The 25,485-nt window shown below is 28.2% G+C and overlaps 3 protein-coding genes across 3 annotated transcripts; 2 read left to right on the forward strand and 1 right to left on the reverse strand.

The window, feature by feature from the left end:
• The first annotated feature begins 242 nt into the window (after positions 1–242).
• LOC119616339 (tubulin glycylase 3B) lies at positions 243–2,627 on the forward strand. Its single transcript, XM_037972711.1, has 3 exons — positions 243–1,475; positions 1,539–2,287; positions 2,355–2,627. Exons 1-3 carry the CDS (start codon positions 386–388, stop codon positions 2,475–2,477), a joined length of 1,962 nt encoding a protein of 653 aa, XP_037828639.1. The 5' UTR covers positions 243–385; the 3' UTR covers positions 2,478–2,627.
• Positions 2,628–2,630: 3 nt separating this feature from the next.
• LOC119616305 (tubulin glycylase 3A) lies at positions 2,631–6,330 on the reverse strand. Its single transcript, XM_037972652.1, has 4 exons — positions 6,216–6,330; positions 4,782–6,056; positions 3,635–4,150; positions 2,631–3,577 (listed from the first exon to the last, which is right to left on the reverse strand). The coding sequence occupies exons 1-4, from the start codon at positions 6,328–6,330 to the stop codon at positions 2,631–2,633; spliced, it is 2,853 nt and encodes a 950-aa protein (XP_037828580.1).
• A 2,434-nt stretch (positions 6,331–8,764) lies between these two features.
• Positions 8,765–24,772, forward strand: LOC119616333 (serine/threonine-protein kinase meng-po). The gene is made up of 2 exons (XM_037972694.1): positions 8,765–9,240; positions 22,529–24,772. The coding sequence occupies exons 1-2, from the start codon at positions 9,228–9,230 to the stop codon at positions 23,875–23,877; spliced, it is 1,362 nt and encodes a 453-aa protein (XP_037828622.1). The 5' UTR covers positions 8,765–9,227; the 3' UTR covers positions 23,878–24,772.
• The last annotated feature ends 713 nt before the right edge of the window (positions 24,773–25,485 follow it).

The following is a 25,485-nucleotide window of genomic DNA, read 5'->3' on the forward strand; positions in this document are numbered from 1 at the left end:
AAAAACTCGTAACTGATTGTTGGTCTATTTTTATTTCGATGGTATTTAAGGAGGAGGTAAGTTGTTTAGGTGATTAATGTTTGGAATTAAAGAAATATTTTTTTTTTATCATGATGATTAAACCCAGAAAGAGTCCAGTATGGTAGTAGAACTCAACCCTGTATTGTTTTACCCTTCATTTTTAACTTTGCTTTCCTCAACCTTTCTACTAAAATTGACTGTCATTTTGCAAGAAAGTATGCTTCGAATTTTGAGTTTTGTTTAAAAATGTATTTTAGAGTTGATGTAAAATTTAAATTTTAGGAAAAACCAACAAATTTGGCTTCTGCTTCAAAATTTCAAGTTAAAAAATATTGAAAACAGATTGGAAATAAAAACCATTCAAATGCTAGACTCTTCAATGAAGCTCTCTTCCTCAGTTCACTCTAGTGGTAGGTTGATACATAATCAAAATTCTGTAACAATGCCCATGGTGACAGTTAAACATCAAGATTCAATAATCATACCACCTAAAACTCTTTCGAGCATGTACAGAGCAAAAGTTATAGACGCTTATAGGAACCGTCGCATTTTCACAATTTTTGGAAATTATAATACTATAAGGCGATCACTGCTTAAAAGAGGATGGTTGGAGAAACTGGCCCCAGGTCGTCATAACAAGTTGCAAGGTCTATCAGAAGAAGTGCTTCTTCAGCATGCCAGGAGAGGAAACGATTATGAAGCAGTGGCCATTAGCAAAATAATTAACCATCTCCCTGCGTTTTTTGTGTGGCAACCAAAGGCTCAGCGCGACCTGTACATGGATGTTCATCCGTATCGCAATCGCATACGAAGGACTCACGCTATGGACTTTTCTACAAAAGTCGGTCTTATAGGATGTGCTGAACAACAGCATTGGTTCCATCAAGATGGTGTTGCAGGAATGTTATATCCTCGCTTTTTTCGCTTGGGAGCCAATCAAGAAGAACAGACGGCATTTATAGATGAATTCCGCATTACACAATGTGCTAGCTTATTACGATACTTAATTAGGCACCTTGAAAAGCATGAAGACATAATCGATTATGAAAAGGGTAATATTTGCCCAACAATTGTGCATTTTGCTTTGGGTCGAGTTAAAAGACAATTGGACGATTGGGATAATATTGGTTTTTTAGATATAGAACAATCTCAAGTCCCCGAAGAAGAGTGGACTAGTTTTTTAGACGATTCCAGTAGAGTTATTAATGGTAAACAGAAAATAAAATGTACTTATCGAGAGTTGACGGAATTTATTAAGACATCAACAAATCTATTAACAAAAATGGAAGAAAAACATCCGGACCGTAAATGGGATGGATATAAAAACTTATGGATACTAAAACCAGGCTATCAGAGTCGAGGTTTGGGTATTGTAATACGTAATAGCTTAAATGAAATTCTAAGTTGGTGCACGAACCATACCAATCGTCGTTACATAGTGCAGAAATATATAGGTAAGTAACAAGCTTTAAAGTTTTATTAGCATTTTTTCTGAAGAACATATTTTTTTCTTTTAGAACAACCACTTTTAATATATCGTACCAAGTTTGATATACGCCAATATATGTTGGTATTCATAAGAGAATCAACAGTGCAAATTTGGTTATATGCAGATTGTTATTTGCGCTTCAGTTCCCAGGAGTACAGCATCGATGATTTGCGGGAGTGTATACATTTGACCAATAATTCAGTACAGAAAAAATATAAGAATAAAAGCAACCGTGATTCCAGATTACCAAAGCAGAACATGTGGTCTTTGGATCAATTTAAAGCATATTTAAAAAACCAAAATGTACCAGAAGACACTTGGAACAAACGTGTTTATTCTGGTTTTCGCGAAAATCTTATTGCTGTTGTGTTGGCCAGTTTGGATGAGACGAATTTAAATGAAAATTCTTTTGAACTGTATGGTTGCGATTTTATGCTGGATGAACAATATAATCCAATTTTGATCGAAATCAATTCCACTCCCGATTTATCTCCCTCAACAGAGGTGACTGCCCGTATTTGCCCCATGGTTATGCAGGATTGCGTTAAAGTCATAGTTGACATGCCACGCAATAGTCGAGCATCAACGGGACTTTTTGAAATGGTCTATGAGGTTAATTACAAATTTAAACAACAATTCAATAACACGGAGGGCTTAAATGTTAGCGGTAAATCAGTAGAATTGACAAAACGTCCGTGCGTACCAACAAAACCAAAATTAAACAAAAAAGCTAAAATGGAAAACAAACCTCATAGCAAAAAGGTTAATGAGATAAAGGTAAGATACATTTTTTATTAGGCATTAAAAACTCGTATCAGATTTTAAAACATTTTTTTTAAAATAGAGTCCAAATGTATCTGCGGTGTTATCCAAAAAATCTAAATCCAATATGTCAAACGTCGTGCCAAAAAGCCTAAAAGCGGCAGCAAAAGAAGCTTTAGCCTTGCGTTATACAATGCCAAAATGAAATGCGAAAGTCTCACTAGAACCCCTCATAAAGATAAACCACAATTAAATTATAATTATTTACAGCATTTATTTAAACTTGTAACCACTTTGTAAGCTAAATCAAAAATGTAACAGTTAACAGTGATTAACGCTTTGTAATTGTATTGTAGCTCTAAACTTTCGTCATCGGACTGATTTGTCTTTTGCTATTAATATTATTATTCCAGTTGGATATACTTTTTCCAATGGCATGTATAGTGGTGGCACTGTTTTCGATTTTGGTGTCCGGTTGTGGCTTTGATCCTAAACTTAAATGCGATTTTATAGAGCTCACATTTTTCTTGGCTGGTATCATGGGACTAAGGCTTTTAGAGCTAGGCAAGGCTTTTTTAAGGGGACTACACAATTCTCTTATGTTATCCGCTGATTTACTTATAGTTAACACTGGTGTATCTAAAAGATTTGGCTTCTTAATACTTCTTACATTACGAGATGAATGTAAAGCCTTTTGCTGATTGTAGGAGGCTACAAAAAATTTCGATTTTTGAGTGTCTTTACAATCTAGAACACAATTAGTCGAAAATCTAGGACCACAGCTGCGATGACGTTTAAGTGTGGAGTACATAGATGAACGGAGAGAAGAGTTGGGACTTGATATCTTTCGCGCTTGGCAACGACCGACAGCGGACACCATGAGATTGGTAAATGATTTTCTCCGTTTATCTGAGGTTATCAGGTGCGTGGTGAACTGTGGTTTGCTTTCATTCATGCTCATCAATGAGGAAACGCTTTTAGTGCGAGGACTATTTAAAGCTACCTCAACCATACATTTTTCTATATATTCGGTGGCATTGAAGGCGGGCATGGGTTTATGTACTTGCGAAACATTCGTTACAGCTAAAGAAGTCCGTTGTTTATATAACTGACTAGTTTGTAGGGATCTTTCTCTGCGTTGAAATGTTTGATAGGTGTGATGTGTATTTGAACGATTCGAAATTTGTTTGCCCTTGATTATTAGGTTAAGACCCATATAGGCTGGGGTAGGGGGGATGTTTTGGCGATAAATCAATTCGAAATTTCCTACATCGGCCTTGGGATCGTTACGACGATCGATCATTACTGAAAAATAATAGAAAAGATTGAAATTCAACTGTACTTTTTGTATGACTTGTTTACCTTTTATAACATCTTCCAGACATTGGGGGCACATCCTTGCTGTAACACTTGTCGAGGCAGCCAAATCGGGATTAGAATTTATTTCTATTAGCCAAGGATAGAAATTTTCACATATCATAAAATCGGCACCAAATAATTCAAATGTATTGGGCGTCCTTTCCATATGTTCTTGAGAAACTAAAACCGCCGCCACTATAGCCTTACGCATACCCGGATAGATGCGCTCCAACCAATATTCTTGTTTACCAATTTGTCGCAAGTACGCCTGAAACGAATACGAGTCCCACATATTTTCATTTGGCAAACGTTTGTCGCGTTTTCCATTATTAGTATATTTCTTTTGTATGGCATGATTTGTTAAATGCACCGATTCGTGATGATTCGTTAGAGTGTATTCCTGTGAGCTAAAACGTAAATAACACTCTTTATACATCCAGACCATGAGAGGATGTATGCTGGAGATTAAAAACCATTGGCGTATATCGAATTTTGTTTGATGGATTATTAAAGGACGTTCTGTAAGAAAAGGAAATAAGTATTTTGAGTCTTTTGGTGAGTAAAATATGTATTTTCTACACTGGAATTAGTTTAAACTCTCTTGAATACTAGATTTACTGAGTAGTTAGAAACCCGCCCATATGCATAGTAACAAGTGATTTGTTAGGTTTTTCTATCGGGAACCCGACTATTATTTATAACACATACATGTACTCAAAATATAACACATACATGTTACTCAAAATGTTAAATTAACATTGCAAGAGTAAATTAGCGTGAGTTATGGCAAATTTTTCTTGCCACTTGTTGCTGATATAAAGGCGAATAACGGTTGCATGTTTTTATGTTGTTAGGATAATATTTGTTATTGTATTTTTTGTAAATGATTTGCTTTCAAGTTCTTTTTGTCTCTGACAGTAAGAAAAGTAGGTCTATCGTTCAATGGACTATTTTTGGTAATATGTTTTAAACGTATGTATGTGTGTTTTGGAAATCAGATAAAAAACACGTCCATATATTAATATGTTAAAACATATGTACTACATAATTTCGTTTATTAGTTGTGTAATCGAAACATATAAAATTACTCTGTAACATGTTGAAAATATGAAATTTTCCAGTAATATATTTTAATACTCCTATTACTTACCCATATACTTTTGTACTACAAAACGACTTTTCGTCGCTATAGAGGGATTAACAATATTCACAATTTTCTTCAGATTATTACTCAAATGTATACCACGTCCACGACATTTATTGGCGGGCTTCACAATCCAAAGATTTTCATAGCCATCTATGGAATATTGAGGCCAGTAGTATTGTATATTATCGAGCAGCTGAGCACCTCTTGTTATAACACTTTCCACTAATTTTTGGGGATCTGCCAGAATTTTAAAACCCTCATGTGTCATTTGATAATGCTGATGGAGAAAAGCATCCCAGTCATGTTCCCAAATGCGTGCTGGATCTTCTACATCAATATCGTTGTGCTGGCAATTGTCCATAAAATCTAGACAACGTTTAAATGCAAAATCTATAGAACTGTAAGGTATTTTGCCAGTTGCAGAAAAAACGGCATCAAAACCTCCCACATGATATTTGTCTACTAACCAGCGTACAAAGGCTATACAGGCAGTTAGTTTAAAATGATCTATAAACTCGCCTAGTTCTTCGGGAGACCATACATTAAAACAGCGTGGGAATTTAATATCAGCCACACCTTCCTCATAAAAGGCGGACATATCACGCAGAAAAGCATTTAAATTTTCCTTATTGGTAAAAGGAGCTCTATTGAATTTGTTGATCAGCATATTGTTATTCTTAGTTTGCTCCACATAATCAGCCTTTTCCTTATGCGGAGTCCAGAGCAAATCACACAATACATTTTCTATATAACGAGACATTATATTTCTCTCTACTTTGGCTATAAACTGTCTTTGTGTTTCGCCCATTCGACGTTTGGGCAAGACTTGTGATAAATCACAGATATTGATTTGATTAGTAGGCAATGGACCTGACTTGCGATGCATTTCTAGTTTCTCTACCCAACCGCGAGATTTTAGAGCATGACGTACGGAATTGTAGTTGCCACGTATGGTAAAAATTTTATTTTGTTTTACCGCCTCTTGGGCATGTTTACGCAATGTGTTTATTTGTTCATTGTTTAAAATGGTATAGACACATTTGACCTTTTTAAAGGGCCCCATTACCGATAACTGTTTATCGATAATAACACTGCCTTGAGAGGCGAAAGAACAAGTATTAACTTCATTGGGATTGGAGACAAATTGCACTGGTTTTTCTTTAGTGCTAACTACAGATTTTTTGGTCAACTTTTTCAGAGCATCGGTTACTAAAATTTCCGAACTTTTTTGATTCACTATAAAAGGTTTACGCTTTGCCACTTTAGAGCATTTTTCCACTATATTATCGTTAGAGTTTTGAAGATTTTTTGAACTTTTCAATTTATCTTTTTTGACATTTTCAGGATTATGATTAGAATCCTTTTCAGTTGTGTGCTCATTTTTTAAATTTGTTTTTATTGTTGGCGCTAGTTGATCCTGTATTGATGTCAATTCACTTTTATTAGTTTCAGTTTGAGGGACTGCCTCAACAATATTTGTTATGGTTGTGTCTGTTGTTGCTTTTGCTAATTCTATAGGCGTTTCATTGATTTTCTTTAATTTCTTTAACATATTAAAATATTTAGTTGAAGTTTATTTTCTTTTTTTTATCCTTTAATATTTCCGCTAACCGTTATAGAACACGTAACATGTAACGAACTGGCAAACGTTTTACTGATAACTAATTCAATAAAATTCAGTAAATATTTCGTGTTACTTTCCATTTTACTTCATTTTTTACAATATTATTTAGGCTTTAGCAAATATACTTTGGCAAGAGTTACATACTTATGTATGTGAAAGTATCTATGTGCAAAAAATTAACTCCTTAATCCTTGAAGGGCGACCTGCTGTTAATAAGTCTATATTAATTTATTGTTGTTTTCAAGATAACTTTATAGTTTGATTAGTTATTTAGTTGCTGTTCATTCTAAACAGACCTATTTATGGTTCTGTTATATTTTCATATAATTTTTGATTTTGTCTTACTTTATTTAATGGGTTAATTTGACAGTCAATTGTTGTAAACATAAAATCAAGCTGAAATAGAAACTATCAAGGTTTATGTAGAAAGAAGAACTATTGTAATACCCCATTTAATTGTATTCGTTGCTGTATAAGTATGCTTTCTTTAGAGTGTCCCTATGCCTAATAAATTTATAATTAGTACTAAAAAGGTGAGAAAAGAAATGAATCAAAATTTATCACACTCTTTGTATACAAATACATATTTAAGAATTAGGCGGGATCCGTGTTATCTGGATTTGCTTTGAAATAAAATCAGTAAATTTATGTTTTAATAAGAAGGTATTGCTTGTTCGACTACATGTGGTTCAAGGAGTTTGATTTATGAAACGTTACATTCGAAATTCTTTCAGTTCGGTTCACCCTAATGTAATTTGGGCGGTAATATGTTAAACATTGAAGACTGTATAGTTTGATTATCATCTGTTGGTAATAAATAAAGAAAATCAACTTATTTTTGTGTTTTCTTTATTATTACACGCGAAATATACTTTCACCGTGGTTGTTGCATAAAATAAGTACTTTTTCTCAACATTCTTTAGTATAAAAAATTATTTTTTTTACAAAAAGTTTTTACAAAATAAAAATTTTTTTATTAAAAATCTAAATTTTTGCTAAAAATTTGTATTTCACTTACTAAAAACTGTAATTTTCACGAAAAATTTGAATTTTCGATAAAAATTAAACTTTTTCACTAAAAATCTACTTTTCACTAAATATAAAATTGTTCACTAGTAATTTGACTTTTCACTAAAAATTCGATTTTTTACTAAAAATCTCGATTATCTTTAAAAATTTAATTTCACAAAAATTTCACCAAAATTTTAATTTTCGCTAAAAATCCGACTTTTTACTCTATAAATCCAACTTTTCACTAAATATAAATTTTTTCACTAAAAATTCCAAATTTCCAAAAAAATTTTAATTTTTTCTAAATTTTTACCAAAAATTTTAATTTTTTCTAAAAATTTTAATTTTTGCAAAAAATCCGACTTTTTACACTATAAATCCAACTTTTCACTAAATATAAAATTTTTCACTGATAATGTGACTTTTCACTAAAAGTCAAATCGAAATTTCACCAAAAAACCACAGGATTTACTACTGTTCAATTAAAAACGGTCGTCATATTTAGTTGAACTATTTTTTTTTTAAATTATTAATAATTAAAGAAAAAAATATAAATTGTCCATTTTGTTGTAATTGAATCAAATTTATTAAAAAGTTATTGCATTTAACATTTTGTTTTCTACTTGATCTAGTTTCATAAGCTATTTGCAAAAGTTTATTCCCTAGTTTTTTTTTTGCAAAATTTACATAAATATAAAATTTTTAATGAATTCACCTTTAAAGTTTTTCACTTAAAAAGAAACCGAAAACAAATAAACCTTGAAAAGACGAAGAAAGAAGGAATACATAAGTTTATTAAAGGACCATGGCACGTATGAGTTATGTGGCAAGTAGAACAGTTAAATTATAAATAAAAATAACTCATACGCAACATATGACAACATTTATACAAACATGACATAAATGGATTTTAAACGATTTTCTATACATATATCTATATGTGTAAAAACAAAAACAATAAATAGAAAAGAGAGAATAAATAAGATTTTGGGAGGAAATATAATGGTTCTCTATCTCTGATAATGTTAAGGGAAAATTTAGAAATGTTGAGTGCTGTGTTTAAGAAAAAATCGTTGAAAATTAAACTAAAAACAGAAAAGTGTATTAAAGAAACAAATGTCTAAAATTGAATAATTGTGAAAAAAATTGTTTACAACAGAGAACAAAAAAACACCGGTACTTGAAAACAACTCTCTGTTAAAAGAGAGAGAGAGAATATATTGAGTTTTATTATACCACTAGAATATGTGTGTATAGGCGAAAAATGAAAAGAAATAAAAAAATTCGCCTTAAGGTTATTTGCTTTTTTCATGGAAGTGTGTATATAAAATGACTTTGCTCGGAAAATTTGAAAACATTTCATACGCTTAACTGCTGGTGTTAACATTAACGGAAATACTAAACTCAAAGAAAACATTTTAAATGCTAAAGTAAAATTTACGCTTTATTTTATGAAATATATAATAAAATATAAATATTTGTGAAATTTTAAATTTCATAAACAAATAACGAAACAAAAATTAAAAAAAAACAAACTATTATTAACGGTATTTATGACTTTATAAAAAAAAAAGCTTTTAAAAAGGTGTTATAAAAAATTTAATAAAAAAATAAACTTAAATAATAGCTAAATCTGTGCCAAATTATTTTGTTATAAAAACATTTTTAATCAATTAAAAAATTGTGTTAAAGACTTAAAAATAAACTGCAACTATTTATTGTGGAGTGGAAAAAACACATATTTTTTCCTGCTGCCGGTATTAAAATATAGAAATATTGGAGCAAATATTATCAGCACTGTTTAATTTAACAAAATGGGAACTATTGGTAAGTAGCATGAAAGATTTTAATGTAATTTTTGTGGCAAAAGAAAATTTGCGAAAAATTTTTAAATTATATAAAATTTAATTGTTGTTTTCGAACATATTTTCGATAAATTTTTAAAGCTGTTAAAATAATCTAAGATCAAATTTTCAAGTTCTATGAATTATGTTATTCGTACAAAACTCTCTTGACATTTAATGATTAGATTTGGAAGCAATTCTAGATGTCACAAATTTTGAACATTCGAACTTTGTTCGAAAAAGCTATTATAATGTTAGCATTTTTTATGTCGTTTCTTAAAAATAAAACTATAGTTATACTTCTTTCTTTACTACTTTCTAACACAAAATATCAGCAATCAGAATATAAGACTTTAAAGATCTGTTCAAATATTCGAAGTTAAAGTATATTTTAAGCTTAAAAGCATGTTATTTACACATTAAAACACAAGATGGAATTTTGAAATAAATGTTAATGAAAGCTCTTAATATTCGCAAATTCGAACTTTTATTCGGAAAATTTTAAAGCTGTTAATGTTAAACTAAATAACGATCATAATTTTAGTTTAATTTAAAGTTCATTTCTTACCATTGGCGATTTCAAACGTAAAATAATTTTAAACCCTTTGTTACTATAATCAAAATACAAGTTTAAGTCTTTTTACTACTTGATTTTGAACAAGATTTTATAGATCAAATGGACAGAAATTAGTTAAATAGATAATGTTCGAAAAATTTTAAAATTCGAAGCTATATTCGATAATAATTTTTAAAAAAATATGATTTTCGAAAATTCGAATTTATGTTCGAAAAAAGTTTGAAGATATTGGAATAATCTCTAAGTCACAAGAATGCATTAAAAAAGTTAAACATTTTCTTAAAGTTGAAATTTTTGAAAAATTTTATAAAGCTTAAAAGCTTGGCAGAAGCTCAGTTCGAAGTTAAGGTAGAATTTTTCAAAGCTTGTAAGCTTATTATTAAAAATAAACTTTTTTGTTATTAAAAAATATTTTTAAATTAATTAAATAAAATTAATCAATAAAAAAATCCTTAAAATCCATAATTTTTAATTAACGACTTTTTAATTTTTATGGTATTTTATTTAAATTATATATATTTTTTACTATTATGTTGCTAAGCCTTTAACATAATTAATTTTGATTTTCTGTTAGAAATAATTTATTCATGATTTTCTAATAAAAAAAAAAAAATAATCAATCATTTTCAGTTTATTACAATTTCATACATACAAAAGCTATTTATAGTACAAATATTTAAATGTCAGCTTTATCATGCCCTTAATCACTTTGGTAATTTTATAAGCAACCAACCAGAAATATTTATGAAATTGTGTGACATGACAAATCTTTACTTAATACTAAATTCTGCTAAATTTAAATGTCTTAAGTTTCTTATGTTGTTGTTTGTTTTAATATTGCTTGTGACGTCATTGCCATGGGTCGTCTACCTTTTCCATACAAACTGTTAAAAGTTGATATTGCTATTGTTGTTGTTTAGCTAATAATAAAAGAGTAAATATGTGTAAATGTGTTTATGAAATCCTGTAACTATGACGTCAATACATTACGATGTTCTAGAAATGAGCAAAATAAGAAATAACTTAATATTTTATTATATACTCAGCAGCCAAAAAAAGGAGCATTGTTCTTTTTGTTTACTTTTTTCACTATTGCTATTTTTATGCCCTGTAACCAATACTTGAGCAATTTATTTCTAACAGTTTCATTTTCTAGGTATTGTTGTTGTTTCGACTGTTATACCATTTAATATAAAATATATAACAATTAAGGTTTGAGGTTCTCTAAATAAAAAGTCTGAGTACTTTTCATTGTTGTTTGTAATGTTAGGTTTTATAAAGAGGATTTAGTGATTTTTTCCCGTTTAATGAGGGTGTGTTTGTGTATTTTTTGTATTAAAAATAGAATTTGATTACAATTTATTTCCATAATACTTAAGTATATACAATGATAAATGCCTAAAAGCAAAATTGAAAAAGAAAATGATAATGTTTTCTAGGAAAATTAGTGGAAAGACAATATGGAAAATTTTCATTTTCTGACTAAAACCTTTAAGGCAAAAGTAATTTGAGTAGGATTAGCTAAAAATAATAAAAGTATATTTCTCAATTTTCAAATAATATGTTCAAATTACAAAAAAATTGGTTTACTAGTAAACAACTCTTATACAACTGAACGTATACTTAATATTTATTACAAAAATTTACCTAATATAAATCATACGCCTCCTTAAACTATAAATAAATCATATAAAAATAACATTTAATAAAATATGCAAAATATTAAAGATTCCTTAACGTTATTTAATATTTTATATAAAATAACAATTGTTATCCTTACATTACACTTTTATTACATTCGCAATTCTATAAAAAGAAAACATTTAAAAAAACATTCAAAAAAAAATATATAAATTTTCCTAACAAAAACAAAACTTTATGATTTGTTTCAAATTTCATTTTACGATCAAATCAGTTGAATAATTTGTTACGATTAAACCTAATGCCAACAACAGAAACAATGTTGTCTTGCAATAATTTTAATTTTTTGGGTTGTTATTATACAACAATAAAAAATTCCCATTAAAGTGAACAAATAAATGTAGCAAAAAAAAATTATTCAAACTGTTAACAAATTTCCTTTTAATGTTTTTACATAGTTCTGAAAATTTAATTTTTTTTATTTGCCTGTAAACGTAAATGTACATTAAAACTATAAATGATATTTTTTTCGTATATTATGGAAATCATACAAACTGCGCTTTTAATAGCTTGCTGTTTTTTGTGCTAAATTGAAATAATGTTTTTTTTTGGTACAACTTTTCAAATATTATATGTTTAAAAATCATCATTTGAAATGATTTGGCAAGATATTGAAAATGAACGAAAGAAAAAATTATTGAATTTTTAGTTTTAGTTTGTTTATTACACATTAATATTTTGATTTTTTTCTTAACAACGGCAAAATTTAGCAACGTAATGTGAATACAGTGAGAGAAAAAAGAAAGATTTTTCGGATTTTATTTTATTTTCTTTTAATTCATAGTTCATAGATTTTAAATTCATAGTTCTGTTCTGTTCTAGTTTAGTTCTAGTTCAGTTCTATTTCAGTTCTAGTTCAGTTCTAGTTCAGTTCTAGTTCAGTTCTAGTTCAGTTCTAATTCAGTTCTAGTTCAGTTCATTCAGTTCTAGTTCAGTTCAGTTCTAGTTCAGTTCTAGTTCAGTTCTAGTTCAGTTCTAGTTCAGTTCTAGTTCAGTTCTAGTTCAGTTCTAGTTCAGTTCTAGTTCAGTTCTAGTTCAGTTCTAGTTCAGTTCTAGTTCAGTTCTAGTTCAGTTCTAGTTCAGTTCTAGTTCAGTTCTAGTTCAGTTCTAGTTCAGTTCTAGTTCAGTTCTAGTTCAGTTCTAGTTCAGTTCTAGTTCAGTTCTAGTTCAGTTCTAGTTCAGTTCTAGTTCAGTTCTAGTTCAGTTCTAGTTCAGTTCTAGTTCAGTTCTAGTTCAGTTCTAGTTCAGTTCTAGTTCAGTTCTAGTTCAGTTCTAGTTCAGTTCTAGTTCAGTTCTAGTTCAGTTCTAGTTCAGTTCTAGTTCAGTTCTAGTTCAGTTCTAGTTCAGTTCTAGTTCAGTTCTAGTTCAGTTCTAGTTCAGTTCTAGTTCAGTTCTAGTTCAGTTCTAGTTCAGTTCTAGTTCAGTTCTAGTTCAGTTCTAGTTCAGTTCTAGTTCAGTTCTAGTTCAGTTCTAGTTCAGTTCTAGTTCAGTTCTAGTTCAGTTCTAGTTCAGTTCTAGTTCAGTTCTAGTTCAGTTCTAGTTCAGTTCTAGTTCAGTTCTAGTTCAGTTCTAGTTCAGTTCTAGTTAATTTTTAGTTCAGTTCTTATCTTATTCCCTCTCTATTTCTCCTTTTTTTGGGTCCAATGTTTACATTATTTTTGTAAGTGTATCATCTACACTGATTTGTTTATTGTTTGTTTAAACTAATTACTGTCTTATTTCGATGTTTATTTTTACTTTGGGACATTTCTAGCCCAGAAAAATAAAAACCAAATAACAAACAACTACTCAAAATATTTAGATTTATTTTAGCGTAGAAATATGTTCATATGTACATTATTTAGTCCAAAAAAAAAAAAATAATTAAATGGAAAAATAAAATTCTGTAATATAAAAATATGACAAAAATTATGATGGGTCAACAAGGCCTTCTCGTTAAATTAAATAACTATATAGAATCTTGTTGATGTCAACGTTTTTGTGGTTGATTTTCTTATTATTGCTGCTGCTAATGTTGGTGTTTTTGTTGTTATTGTTGGTGATATTGTCTGGTCTGACGTACAACTTGCCATTGACACACAATAAAAAAGAAAAATTATAATATAAAAACAAAAAAAAAAAAAAAAAAAGCATAGGCAGACAGAAATAAAGTGTGTAAAATGGAAAATGAGAAAACAAATTATCACACTTATAATACCATAAATACAAATCAAAGCAACAACTACAACAATATTAAAAAAAAGGCAATACAATGTAATAATGATCATTGAGAGTCCAAAAACACCAGCAATGAAATAAATACAAGAAAACAATAATTGAAAAAAGAGAAAATTGAATTACTAAAATAATGTGTTTAAACACCCTCAACAACTGGGGAGGTCATATAGAAAAAATATTAAACATTAAACGAGAAAAAAGCAACACAAAGCAAGAATTTATTAATAAATGTTTATAGAATTGTACTATTAAATGAGGTGCACAGACAGAAACAAGAAAAAAAAAAAAAAAAAACAAAAATAATAATAAAAAATAAATGTCATGGTACTGTTTATTTCTTTTTTTTATAGATTTTTGCATATATTTTGTTTAAATATAAATTTTATATAAAAATTTTTAAAATCCACCTGATGCAGATTTTTGTAAATTAAAATTTCTTTCGCTCTGCTATATAATGTTCATAACTGTACATTTTATGTATATGTATGTGAAGGAGTGAGTAAATGTGTCAGTGTATATTTGTCAAATTGTGTTATTTTGTTATTATGTTGTTTTTGTTGTGTTTGTTTACAAATGCATTTAAAAATAAGCTTAAATACTACGTTTTCTCTTTATTTTCTACCACACATAAACAAAATTGATTCTTATTATTTTTTTAAATAATTTTTTATTAAATACGTGGGCAGTTGTTATAAAAAAAAATCCAACAAAAAAGGAGACAAATACAGTTTTTTATAAATTTTTAAATTTATTACTTATTTTATTTAAATTTGTTTTTTATATAGACAAAATACGGGCATATAGTATAATTATATGGTCGAAATTTTCTGTTGTTTTTGTCTCCATAATACTACGACAAAATCTCATATGATTATTATTATTGTTTGTTTTTTATTCGTCTTTCTATTGTTTTCATTATTTTCACTTTCTATTTTGAACAATTTTCTTAAAACGACATAAAAAAATGGAAACAAGTAATACAGAGTAAGGTGAGCTAGTTAGTGGTTGTTTGAAACGACTTTACTTGTACCCTATACTTCATTTGTATTATTTTGCTGTGGCAACAAACAAATGTTTATATACATTGCTTTTTTAAATGGGAGAACTAAAGGTGTGCTCTAGAACGTTTAAATAATTCCTAAATATGCTTTAAGACAAATATATATCTATGTTCAAATGTTTCGCAACAAATGTTTAAACGTAATTGGCTTTCAATAGGCATAATTCAAATAAACGTTCAGTGGATAAATTCATTTTTTTATCTTCTGTTTTGCTTAAAAAGTGTGTTCAAATGTTTCGCAACAAACGTTGATAAACATATTAGGCTTTCAATAGCTACAAATCAAATAAACATTCATTGAATAAACTTTACTTTATTATCATCTATTTTGGTACTTTTTACATATTCTCTGTACCATCAATAAACTGTTGAAATGTTTCGCAACAAATGTTGATAAACATATTTGGCTTTCAATAGGTAAAATTCAAATAAACACTCAAGCAAAAAATTTCTCCTCATTACCTTCTTTTTTTGTTAGAAATATTGTTTTTAACACCGGCCATTAATTTGTAATACTAGTATTAATATCTTTAAATGTTTCGCAACAAATGTTGATAAACATATTAAGCTTTCAATAGCTTCAAATCAAATAAACATTCAGTAAATAAACTTAACTTTATTATCATCTATTTTGGTACTTTTTACATCAACTGTTCATATTCTCTGTACCATCAATAAATTGTTTAAATGTTTCGCAACAAATGTTGATAAATATATTTGGCTTTCAATAGGTAAAAATTAAATAAACACTCAAGCAAAAAAGTTCTCCTCATTATCTTCTTTTTTTTGTTAAAAATATTGCTTTTTACAACGGCCATTAATTTGTTTTACTAGTACTAATATCTTCAAATGTTTTTCAACAAATGTTTATAAACATATTTAATTCAAATTTCCTTTCAGTTTAAGAAAAAATTCACAATAATATAACTAATTCTTCTATTTTAAATGAAATTTTTATTATTTTGAAAGAATTTGTTTAATGTTTCGCAACAAATGTTGCTAAACTAAATTGGCTTTCTTTTGTAACATTCTTTAAACAAAACATAAAATGAAAATCTAAACTACAATTTCTTTTGAATGGTATTTTTTTTATAATATAAATATTTTGTTGGATTTTGTACCTTGATTAATATTTATTTTTGTTTTTATTTATGTACTTATTAAATACGCAGTATTTCGATGATAAAAAATAAAAGAAAAAATCAATTTAGATTTTTTTTTTTCATAAAAACTGGAAGAATAAAATGAATTGAAGGTTGTTTTATTTATAGAAAATTATATAAACAAAATTTTCTATGGAAAAAGACAGGACAAACAAAAGATCCTTTACTAAATGAAATGGTAATACAGCAAAGTGGAAAAGAACAGAACAGACAAACAAAAAAGAAATCAAATTATTGAGATATAAATAAAAAACCTACAAAATTACTAAGAAAAAGTAAAATAATTTGTGTACTAAATGACATATACCCTAGTAGGTGTCTTTAAAAGATAGAAATTTAAGTCAACACGCAATAAAACGTCATTAGAATAAATTCTTAGAAATTAATTGTTTTAATAAAAATATTACAATTTAACATAATAAATAAAGGACCCCTATAGATTTCTAAAAAAAAAGTACCAAAACAATATTCTCCTACAGTTATTCACTCATTCATAGGTATAACAACTATAATTGTATATAAACAAAACTGTTCATTGATTTAATGTAAATATTTATTAAAATTTATTAGTATTTTACGTATTTCCTTTCTATGGAACGTTAATGAAAACAAACAAGTTGTTATTGTTCATTTGTGGGCTTGATGTCTTGATTTTGTTGAATGCGATCGTAGAAATGAATCATTGCAGTTATAGGTTGCTTCTCAGAAACACACAACACAACAAAACAGCAACATTTTTGTTTTTCGTTTTTACTCCAGTCTAGAAAACAATAAATGTTTTGTTTTCAATATTAAAATGTTAATTTAATTTAATTTTGTTTTAATACAGTCATCTTAGTAATAACGGTGGGTGGGTGTTTGTGTGATTTACGTTAATTTATATAAAAAAAGATTTTAAATAAAAACAAAATCAAAAATCAATTTCACACGATAATCAATTAAAAAAATATGTTAATATTTCAAAATAAAAGTTTCTATCTTTTCAACAGTTTTCTTTCATTTTTGTTTATTTTATATTAAAACAAACATTTTCATGAGCGTGCACGCAAATTATATTGGCAAAAAGTAAAAAAATAGATATATTTAAATTAAAAGGTTTTTTTTTGGTATTAAGATACTTGTGTATTTCAGCTACATTTTATTCAATATACAAATTTCAATTGTTTTCTGTATTTTTTTTTTTTTGGCAAATATGATTCATAGTTATAAATTTTATGTTTATTTTCTATTACTATTCTTTTTTTTCATACCTTTCAGATATTCTGCTTTATTATTAATTAATTTGTGCATTTAAATAAATATTTTTTGTTGTTTTTTTTGGCTATAATGAGGTGTTAACATATTGACTTTGAAAAATTTTTATTCAATAGTTTGATTAACAAGTATTTAATTGGAACTTATTAAAATCATTAGAAATGTCTAGAAAGTTTAAAAAAGAAACATTTAATAGTTAAATACCATTACTGTAGATACATTTAATTAAATCGTACTTATTTTAATTGCTGTTGAATAAAAACTTTAAAAATAGTCACACGCATGTTTCTGAATCTAAAAAAAATGTCTTCATTATGGGTTGAAACGTAACAACTTTTATATAGTAAAAGCTTAAACTTTTGGTATATAAAAAATATCCTGCACTTAAGTTGACAGCGAGAGGTACATGCATGTAAGATAGTATACATTCATTACTCTTAAATATAAATCACATACACCTAGAGAAAATGTGGTATAAAATATAATATGGTCTCTATGCTGGACTAGAAAACTATAAATTGGTCTAGTTACTAGTCCATAGTCAGAACTTTTGAATAGCCCATAGTCTCTAAGCTAGACTATATATAGTTTGGACTATATAACAGACTATGAAGTAATCTTTAGTTTGTACACTCTACACTATTCTAAAGTTTAGGCAATAGATTCGCTATAGTCTGGACTATAGGTTAGCCTATAGTTTAGACTGTAAATTGGTCTATAGTCTAGACTATAGATTGGTCTATAGTCTAGACTATAGATTGGTCTATAGTTTAGACCATAGATTATTCTGTAGACCAGACTATAGATTGGTCTATATTCTAGACTACAGATCGGTCTAGACTATAGATTGGTCTAGACTACATATTGGTCTTAAGTCTAGACTACAGATTGTTTAAAGTCTTGACTATAGATTGGTCTCTAGTCTAGACTATAGATTGGTCTTTAGTCTAGACTATAGATTGATCTTTAGACTAGGTCTACAGTCTAGACTATAGATTGGTCTTAGTCAGTACACTATTCTAAAGTCTAGGCAATAGATTAGTCTATAGTCTATAGTATAGATTGGTCTTTAGTTTTGACTATAGATTGATCTATAATATGGACTATTCTGTAAACTAGATTATAGATCTATAGACTAGACTATGGTCTATAGACTAGACTATAGATTCGTCTATAGTCTAGACTATAGATTCGTCTATAGTCTAGACTATAGATTGTTCTATAGTCTAGGCTATAGATTATACCATTGAGCAGACTATAGTCTATAGACTGTATCAAAACTAATTGAGTTTAATGCAACAAAGTTTCTCTCCGTGTACTCATTATAAGGCGAAACCATTCATTGCCTTATAAATATAAAGCAAAGGACTGAATGAACATTTCAATTTAAATCCCAACTAACCTAGCAAACACGAGTCCACCCACAATATACATTAAATTAAGATTTAAAAATAAAAAAAAATGCACTTTATACCTCGTGTTACAAATGAGTTCATTTATTTCAATTGCAAAACTGACGTTCATATAAAAACAAACATGATTGTTTATATACATGACTATTTTCGTAGCAGGATTTCCATCAATTTTCAATTGTTAAATAAACACCTACTAACCGAATACACACAGATTTGATTACTGTTTAACCCTCTTTCTCTCTCGCTCCCTCACCCTCTTTGTTTTACACTCAACACACACAATGATTTATTGAACTGACGACCTTGATTTCATCATAATAATTTGAAAAGTGTTGACAGTTTATCTGGTAGGGCGCCTTCTGGAAAATTCCCATAACCGAACCCTGACAAAAAAAAAATTTAAAAATTAAACAAGAAACAAAAATAAGTATTTAAAAATAAATTTACAAAAAAAGTGTAACAAAAAATTGAGTACTAAACCCACTACGTAACTAAATGTATATTTTATATGTATGTTTTTTTTAAACATATAAACAACAATAAAAATCAAATTACTTATTTAACAATAAAAATATATGTTTAATTGAATTTATCGGAAAAGAGGAAATATTGAATTGAAAATAAATTTTAGTTTTATGAGCAAAAAACAACTAAAAACTCTGATCATTTTATTTAATCAACGAAATTCGAATGGTTTTGATTATTTTGAAAGAAATTAGAAAACGAAAATTGTAGTATTTTGACTAATAAGTAGTTCCCAACAGTTCTGTATATAAATGACTTCCTGTAGCTGATCTAAAGCCGTCTATATAGATATGTTATTTACATTTTGGCAAATGCAGTTCAAAACCACTATTTATAAATCGAACCTGCGGTAGTCCTTATTGCTTTCATTTCTTCCTGATGTTTATGGGAACTATTATGGAGGAACTTGATTTTGTTTTAGGGGCGATCACTCAAATGTTTCACGATCAATATCGTTTTTTTAAAGTGAAATGATTTTAAAATTTGCCTAGTTTTAGATCATCTAAACTCTGATCACTTTTTTAATTCTTTTCCAAATTTCTAGGAATTGATCTTTCTCTACACCTATGTATGCGTAAAAGTGTCTTAATGTTAACATTTCATGCGTGTGTCTAGCCAACCATAAGTTCGATCATATAGAGATGTTAGAGCATGAAACAAGAAAATCCATAAAAAAATACACAGTCAGACAGAGGGGGCAGTTGGTGATCAATGTTTTTTTTTTTTTTTCATATACTGTTCTGTTGTTTGTATAATTCCCATTGACGTCAGCAATGCCCCCAAAGTCGCTTAAATTAAAAAAAAAAATATTAAAAAAAAGCAAAATAAAACAACGTGGTGGCTACATTTACAAAACGACTATTGCACTGTAACAGCAAGAAGAGGGGACTTACATGGTTTGGGGAAGGAAGATTAGGTGATGGAAAGATTTTAGCTAAAGGTGCGTTGCCAAATAAAATAAAAAAATTATTACTAAAAACACAAAAAGAGAGGAGAGGGACAGACAAAGTAAAATGAGAGAGAGAGATGAACACAGGTTAAGAGCAAATAATTGCTAGTAATGAGGATCGTGTAAAACGTCTAAGTATTTTAGGAAATCATTAATATAAGAAGTTGTATTTATTTTTAGCTAATTAGAGAAAGAAAATAGAATTTGCAATGCGTGTTAAAACCTGTGCCTGTATTTATAAACAAATTTATATTTAAAACAATGTGATTTAAGCCAAAAATAAAACAAAAATATTGGCCAGACCCCCCATAGTAAATAATATAAACTAAATTTAACATTTCTCCTTCACACACATACACACATAAACCTTCTCTTTAGCACGTCTTTTTGTCTAACTTTAAAAAAAGACGAAGAAAGTTGAAATATTTTTTTTAATTAAAAAATATATATGAATGTTTGATGTCTATAGATCAGTCTGTAAAAAAAATCATTTGATTTAAAATTTATAGAATTTATTTCCAAGAAAATGAAAACTATAATAAATTAGTTGAGTATTAAACAAAAACACAAAAAAAAAAATGACTTGACTGACATCATGTTTAAACATAAAATTTGCCAAACGAAAATTTTGCTACAAATACTAAAACAACTAACTAACTAATAATAAAACATTTGTCAAAATAAACAATAGATAGTAGGAATAGAAAGAAATTATTTCTTAATGTTCAACATTTCCCAGAACTCTTTTGATTTCTGGCTGTAGGAAAGAAATTTTGTGTAAAATTTATATGAACACGATCATTATCACGTTTGTTCGAAAGTTTGTCGATCGGTCGGTCAGTTGTGTGGGTGTTTTTTTTCAAACGCAATTGACGCATTGGTTAGACACTACGGCGTCTTTTATTATTATTTTATTTATTTAGATTTAATTTTTTTTAACACATTTTTTTATTGTTTTTTATTGTTGTATTTAACTTTGTTTTAGCTTTAAGTGGTTCATTACTTTGTTTGTTTGTATTGTCAAAGTGTTATTTTTTTCGATTTTTTATAATTTTTTATATGTGTGCTATAAATCATAAAAATACAATACACAAAAAGTAATAAATGCGTTTTTTAATTTTTAATTTTTTTTTTTCAAAATTAATTTTCTTTTTTTTTCTTTTCATTTTATTATTTAATTTCGAAAACAAAGAGTTTTGTTTTCTGAAAAATGATTATCATTAAATTTGAAAAAAAAAATATTAAAAAACATTTAGGTCGAAGATCATTATGTTTTAATAAATCAAAAACACCACAAAATCAAGATCATGTTTGTTTTTCTCATATAAGTTGATTTGAAAAATCATTTTCAATTTTTGTGTCTCCCCAAGGTCTACTTTTGGATCTACGTCGTCTTATGTTGTTTTCTAACATTTATATTCTCACCGACATTAACAATTAATCTTATTGTATTGAGTAATTAGTTAGTTTTTTGAAAAAATTAATAATAAAAAAATATGTCACAAATTAATGACACCAGGTTATATTTGGAAACAGATCAAACAGCTTTTACTTGCAAGATCATGTTACGTGGAAATTTTCTAAAGTTTTAAATATTTTTTCGAACAAATGGATTTGAACAAATCTATTAGATCAGTAGGATAATTAAAAATATAATTAATTTTACTTTTATTTGACATCAATTAACTTAAATTCGTGTATAAGGTTTTTAATTGATGTTCGCAAATTAAAAAGTTCGTTTTATTATAAAGCTTAAAAGCTCCGAATAAAACTTAATTCTCATCAAATCTTTGCATTACAAAATTTTTCCCAAAATTTATGATTTTTTATCAAGATCATAAATAATCCAAAAATGTATTCGTACTATTTTATTTTCTAGAACAAATAAGTTTATGACACTTTTTCTATATAGAGAAAATATGAATTATAGTTTTTATGACATATTCTGAAAAAAAAATTCAGAAATAAAACATCACATTTATAAAATACTTTCACAAGAAAATTATGTTTTATTGGAAAATGACACATCAACATCAAAGTTGTGAGCATATACACGGGCATAAATCACCTTTAAATACTAAAGAGGAACCAACTCATCTTCCTCATATACCAGATGAACGCCTATATACACTCATACCTAAATGAAAATTAGAAATTAATTTCACTACTTTTTTCTTCGCACTTCTAGTCGATTTTATATAAATGATGATGAACACATTCGATTTTTGTTTTTGTGTTCTTTGGCGGTTAGAGATAATAGAAAACTAAATAAATTAGCTTTAAAAAGACTTGGCAACTAAAAAAAACAACAATTAAAGTATTATTAATATTGAAACAAATCATGTCATTTATTAAAATTAAACAAAACAATTATTAATTTTCTTAAATTGTTTTTTTGATCTCTTTTTAGAAAAACGTACATTTTCATTCCGTTTGAGAAGATCGCGTGCCGGTGATGGTGGCAGCACTAACTCTCGTAATAGCAACAACAATAGCAGCACCTGTACGGACAACAACCGTTGCAATTCACCCTTGACACCCACCAGTGCCAGCATGAAACTGGAGGTGCCTACTTCAAGAGCTTCGGTGAGTCGTCGCAGCAGCATTTATCGCAAACCGGATAAGGATGATAGTGGCTTGATACATATCATACGTGACATTGAGTTGCCTTTGATGTCCTTTAACGATCAATACAACATCACTAAGATCTTGGCTGAGGGTTGCTTTGCCAAGATAATGCTAGCCATGCATAGACCCACCCAAACTGAAGTAGTGCTTAAGGCCGTACATGCTGAGTTAACCACTGTGCAGGAGTTTCAAAAGGAATTTCATTTCAATTACGAGTTGTCTCATCATCGCCATATTTTGAGTGCTTATAATGTGGCTTTTCAGACCAAGGACTATTATGTATTTGCCATGGAACATGCTGAATATGGTGATTTGGCCTCTAACTTGGGCCCTAATGGTTTGCATGAAAATGCCTGTAAAATGATTACTGAACAATTGAGCTCGGCCTTGGGCTTTATGCATTCGAAAAATTTGGTACATCGTGACTTGAAATTAGAAAATGTTTTAGTTTTTAAACCCGACTTTAGTCGTGTTAAGTTGTGCGATTTTGGAGCCACTACCAAAAAAGGTGTTTTAGTGCATAAAGTAAAACATACCTGGACTAGTTTTGTTCCACCCGAAGTTTTGGAAATTGTCAAGAATGAAAGATTTACCTGTTTGCCCGCCAGTGATTCCTGGCAATTTGGCATTTTAATGTTTCATATTTTAACTGGCAGTGCTCCCTGGAATGCTGCCGATTGGGTTAAAGATGTCAAGTATTGTAATTTTATGAAATATGAACAGCGTAAAACTACCAAAATACCCGATAGTTTTAGAAGATTCTCGGCCCGTTTAATGAGATGCTTCCGTAAATATTTATCTCATGATCCTGAAGATAGATGCAAAGTCACTGAGATTTCCAAATACATGAAAGATAGATGGGTGGAGTGTCGCATATCAACCTCCAAATCAGCCACACTTATATCTCCCAGTCCGGATCAAGATTCCTGCATTTATTTGAATCAAAGAGAGGGACGCAATTCAGCCGATGAGAATAAATCCCGCCTTAAACGCATGATGTCTAATTATGGCATCGAAAGTCCTTTGGATCAAAATGCTGTGCGCAAGCGTGTTTTAGAATGGCTGGAGACTTGCGATAATAATTTTGATACCGAAATAGAAAGTTTAGTAGTGGTGGATGTAGCGAATTAAGTTAATATAGAAAAAAGCTCATTTTATTCAGAAATGAGTGGGTTAAACAAATGTCAATTCCGACAATAATGTATACAAGTTTTTAAAGTCTTTCTTTTTAAGCCAAAAGTATATTTTGAACTTTGAAATACTCGCCCTCGTGCAAACGAAAATTTACTTTTTTTTGTAGAAAAGGCTTTTAAGAAAACACAAACTTTTTCCTATAAAACAGAGCTTTTTGTGTAAAGCGTTAAGGCATAAACTGTAAACGGTAATCCGAATACAAACTATATTTACATAGATATATAGTAGAGACGAAATAAAATATCAGTATAAATTTTATACGACTTTTAGGTGTTGAAAAAGACAGTGTTGCTCATAAATGTTAAAGCTTTCTTTAAGACTGACAAACAGGATTTTGTGAGTTGTGGTAAGGGGGTTTTTGGGATGGGTGACACTGTTAAATAATTTTGTAGTTTTTTACTTAATTTTAATTTAATTATAAATAAACAGAGCTGGTATCTATTATGTTATATACATATTTATAAATAATAATTAGCTCTTTAGTTAAAAAAAACTGAAAAATTACTTCCATTAATTAATTAATTAAAACTAAGTTAAGTTTTAATATTTAGTAAAATAGAATATTTATACTTTTATTGAAAGAAAATTACAACCAAAAAACAAATATTTTCTAAAACGATTTTATTATTAAAAGTTTAATAGTATTAATTAAAAATATATGTTATTGTATTGTATATATGTATGTTTAACGGTAGTTGTATGTATGAATTATTATTTACCCAAATATTGTTAATACTAATTTATTTAATCTAAATATTTGTATTTGCTAAATACAAAAAAAATACCTATTGCAAAAATAAACATCAAGAAATTATATACAATAATAAATATTGAAATATGTTTTGTGATTTATTTTCAAAATTGAAAGAAATACAGTGGAATAAAGATTGGATGAAGGATTTACAAATTGAGATCTTCGATTCAAAGATGTGAAATTAAAATTATACTTAGAAATGCAATGGAGAGTTAAGACTCTCATCTTGCTTAAGTGTTTGATCTTAAGTTTAAGGAATTTAGAAGTCTTGAACAGTATTCATCAGTTCGTTAAACCCACAACTAGCTGTAATAACTGAACATTAGTAATTCTTTTTATTTTATGGCATTTAACAAGAAGGTGGGATTTATAAAATTTTGTGTAAAATAAACAAAAATAAATAAATAAAAATTTAAAAATACCAACAACAACAACATATTAAACACATTTTCAATATTTGCTAAAACTAACAAGAAGAATATTTTTAATAAATAAATAATAAATATATGAAATATTAATTGGAAACATTTGTACCCACATACGTGAAGGCAATTATTTGCTTACCTCACGTCTCACAATTATTCATTTATTAAAGCTGCCAGATCATATAATGATAAAATTCAAAACAATATATTGAAACATTTTCCTAAAAAATGGCTTTAGCATATTTGCATTAAGAAATAGGATACAATATGGTTTGTTTAAAAAAAAATCCATCAAAATATTTAATAAAAAATTTATAGCAATAAAGAACAAAAAAATATTAACACATTAAAATCTCCCAAATAGTC

This window comes from Lucilia sericata, unplaced genomic scaffold, assembly GCF_015586225.1.
Source record: "Lucilia sericata isolate MDLA Ls3-8-SP2 unplaced genomic scaffold, ASM1558622v1 Contig000067F_arrow, whole genome shotgun sequence".
NCBI classification, from domain to species: Eukaryota; Metazoa; Arthropoda; class Insecta; order Diptera; family Calliphoridae; genus Lucilia; species Lucilia sericata.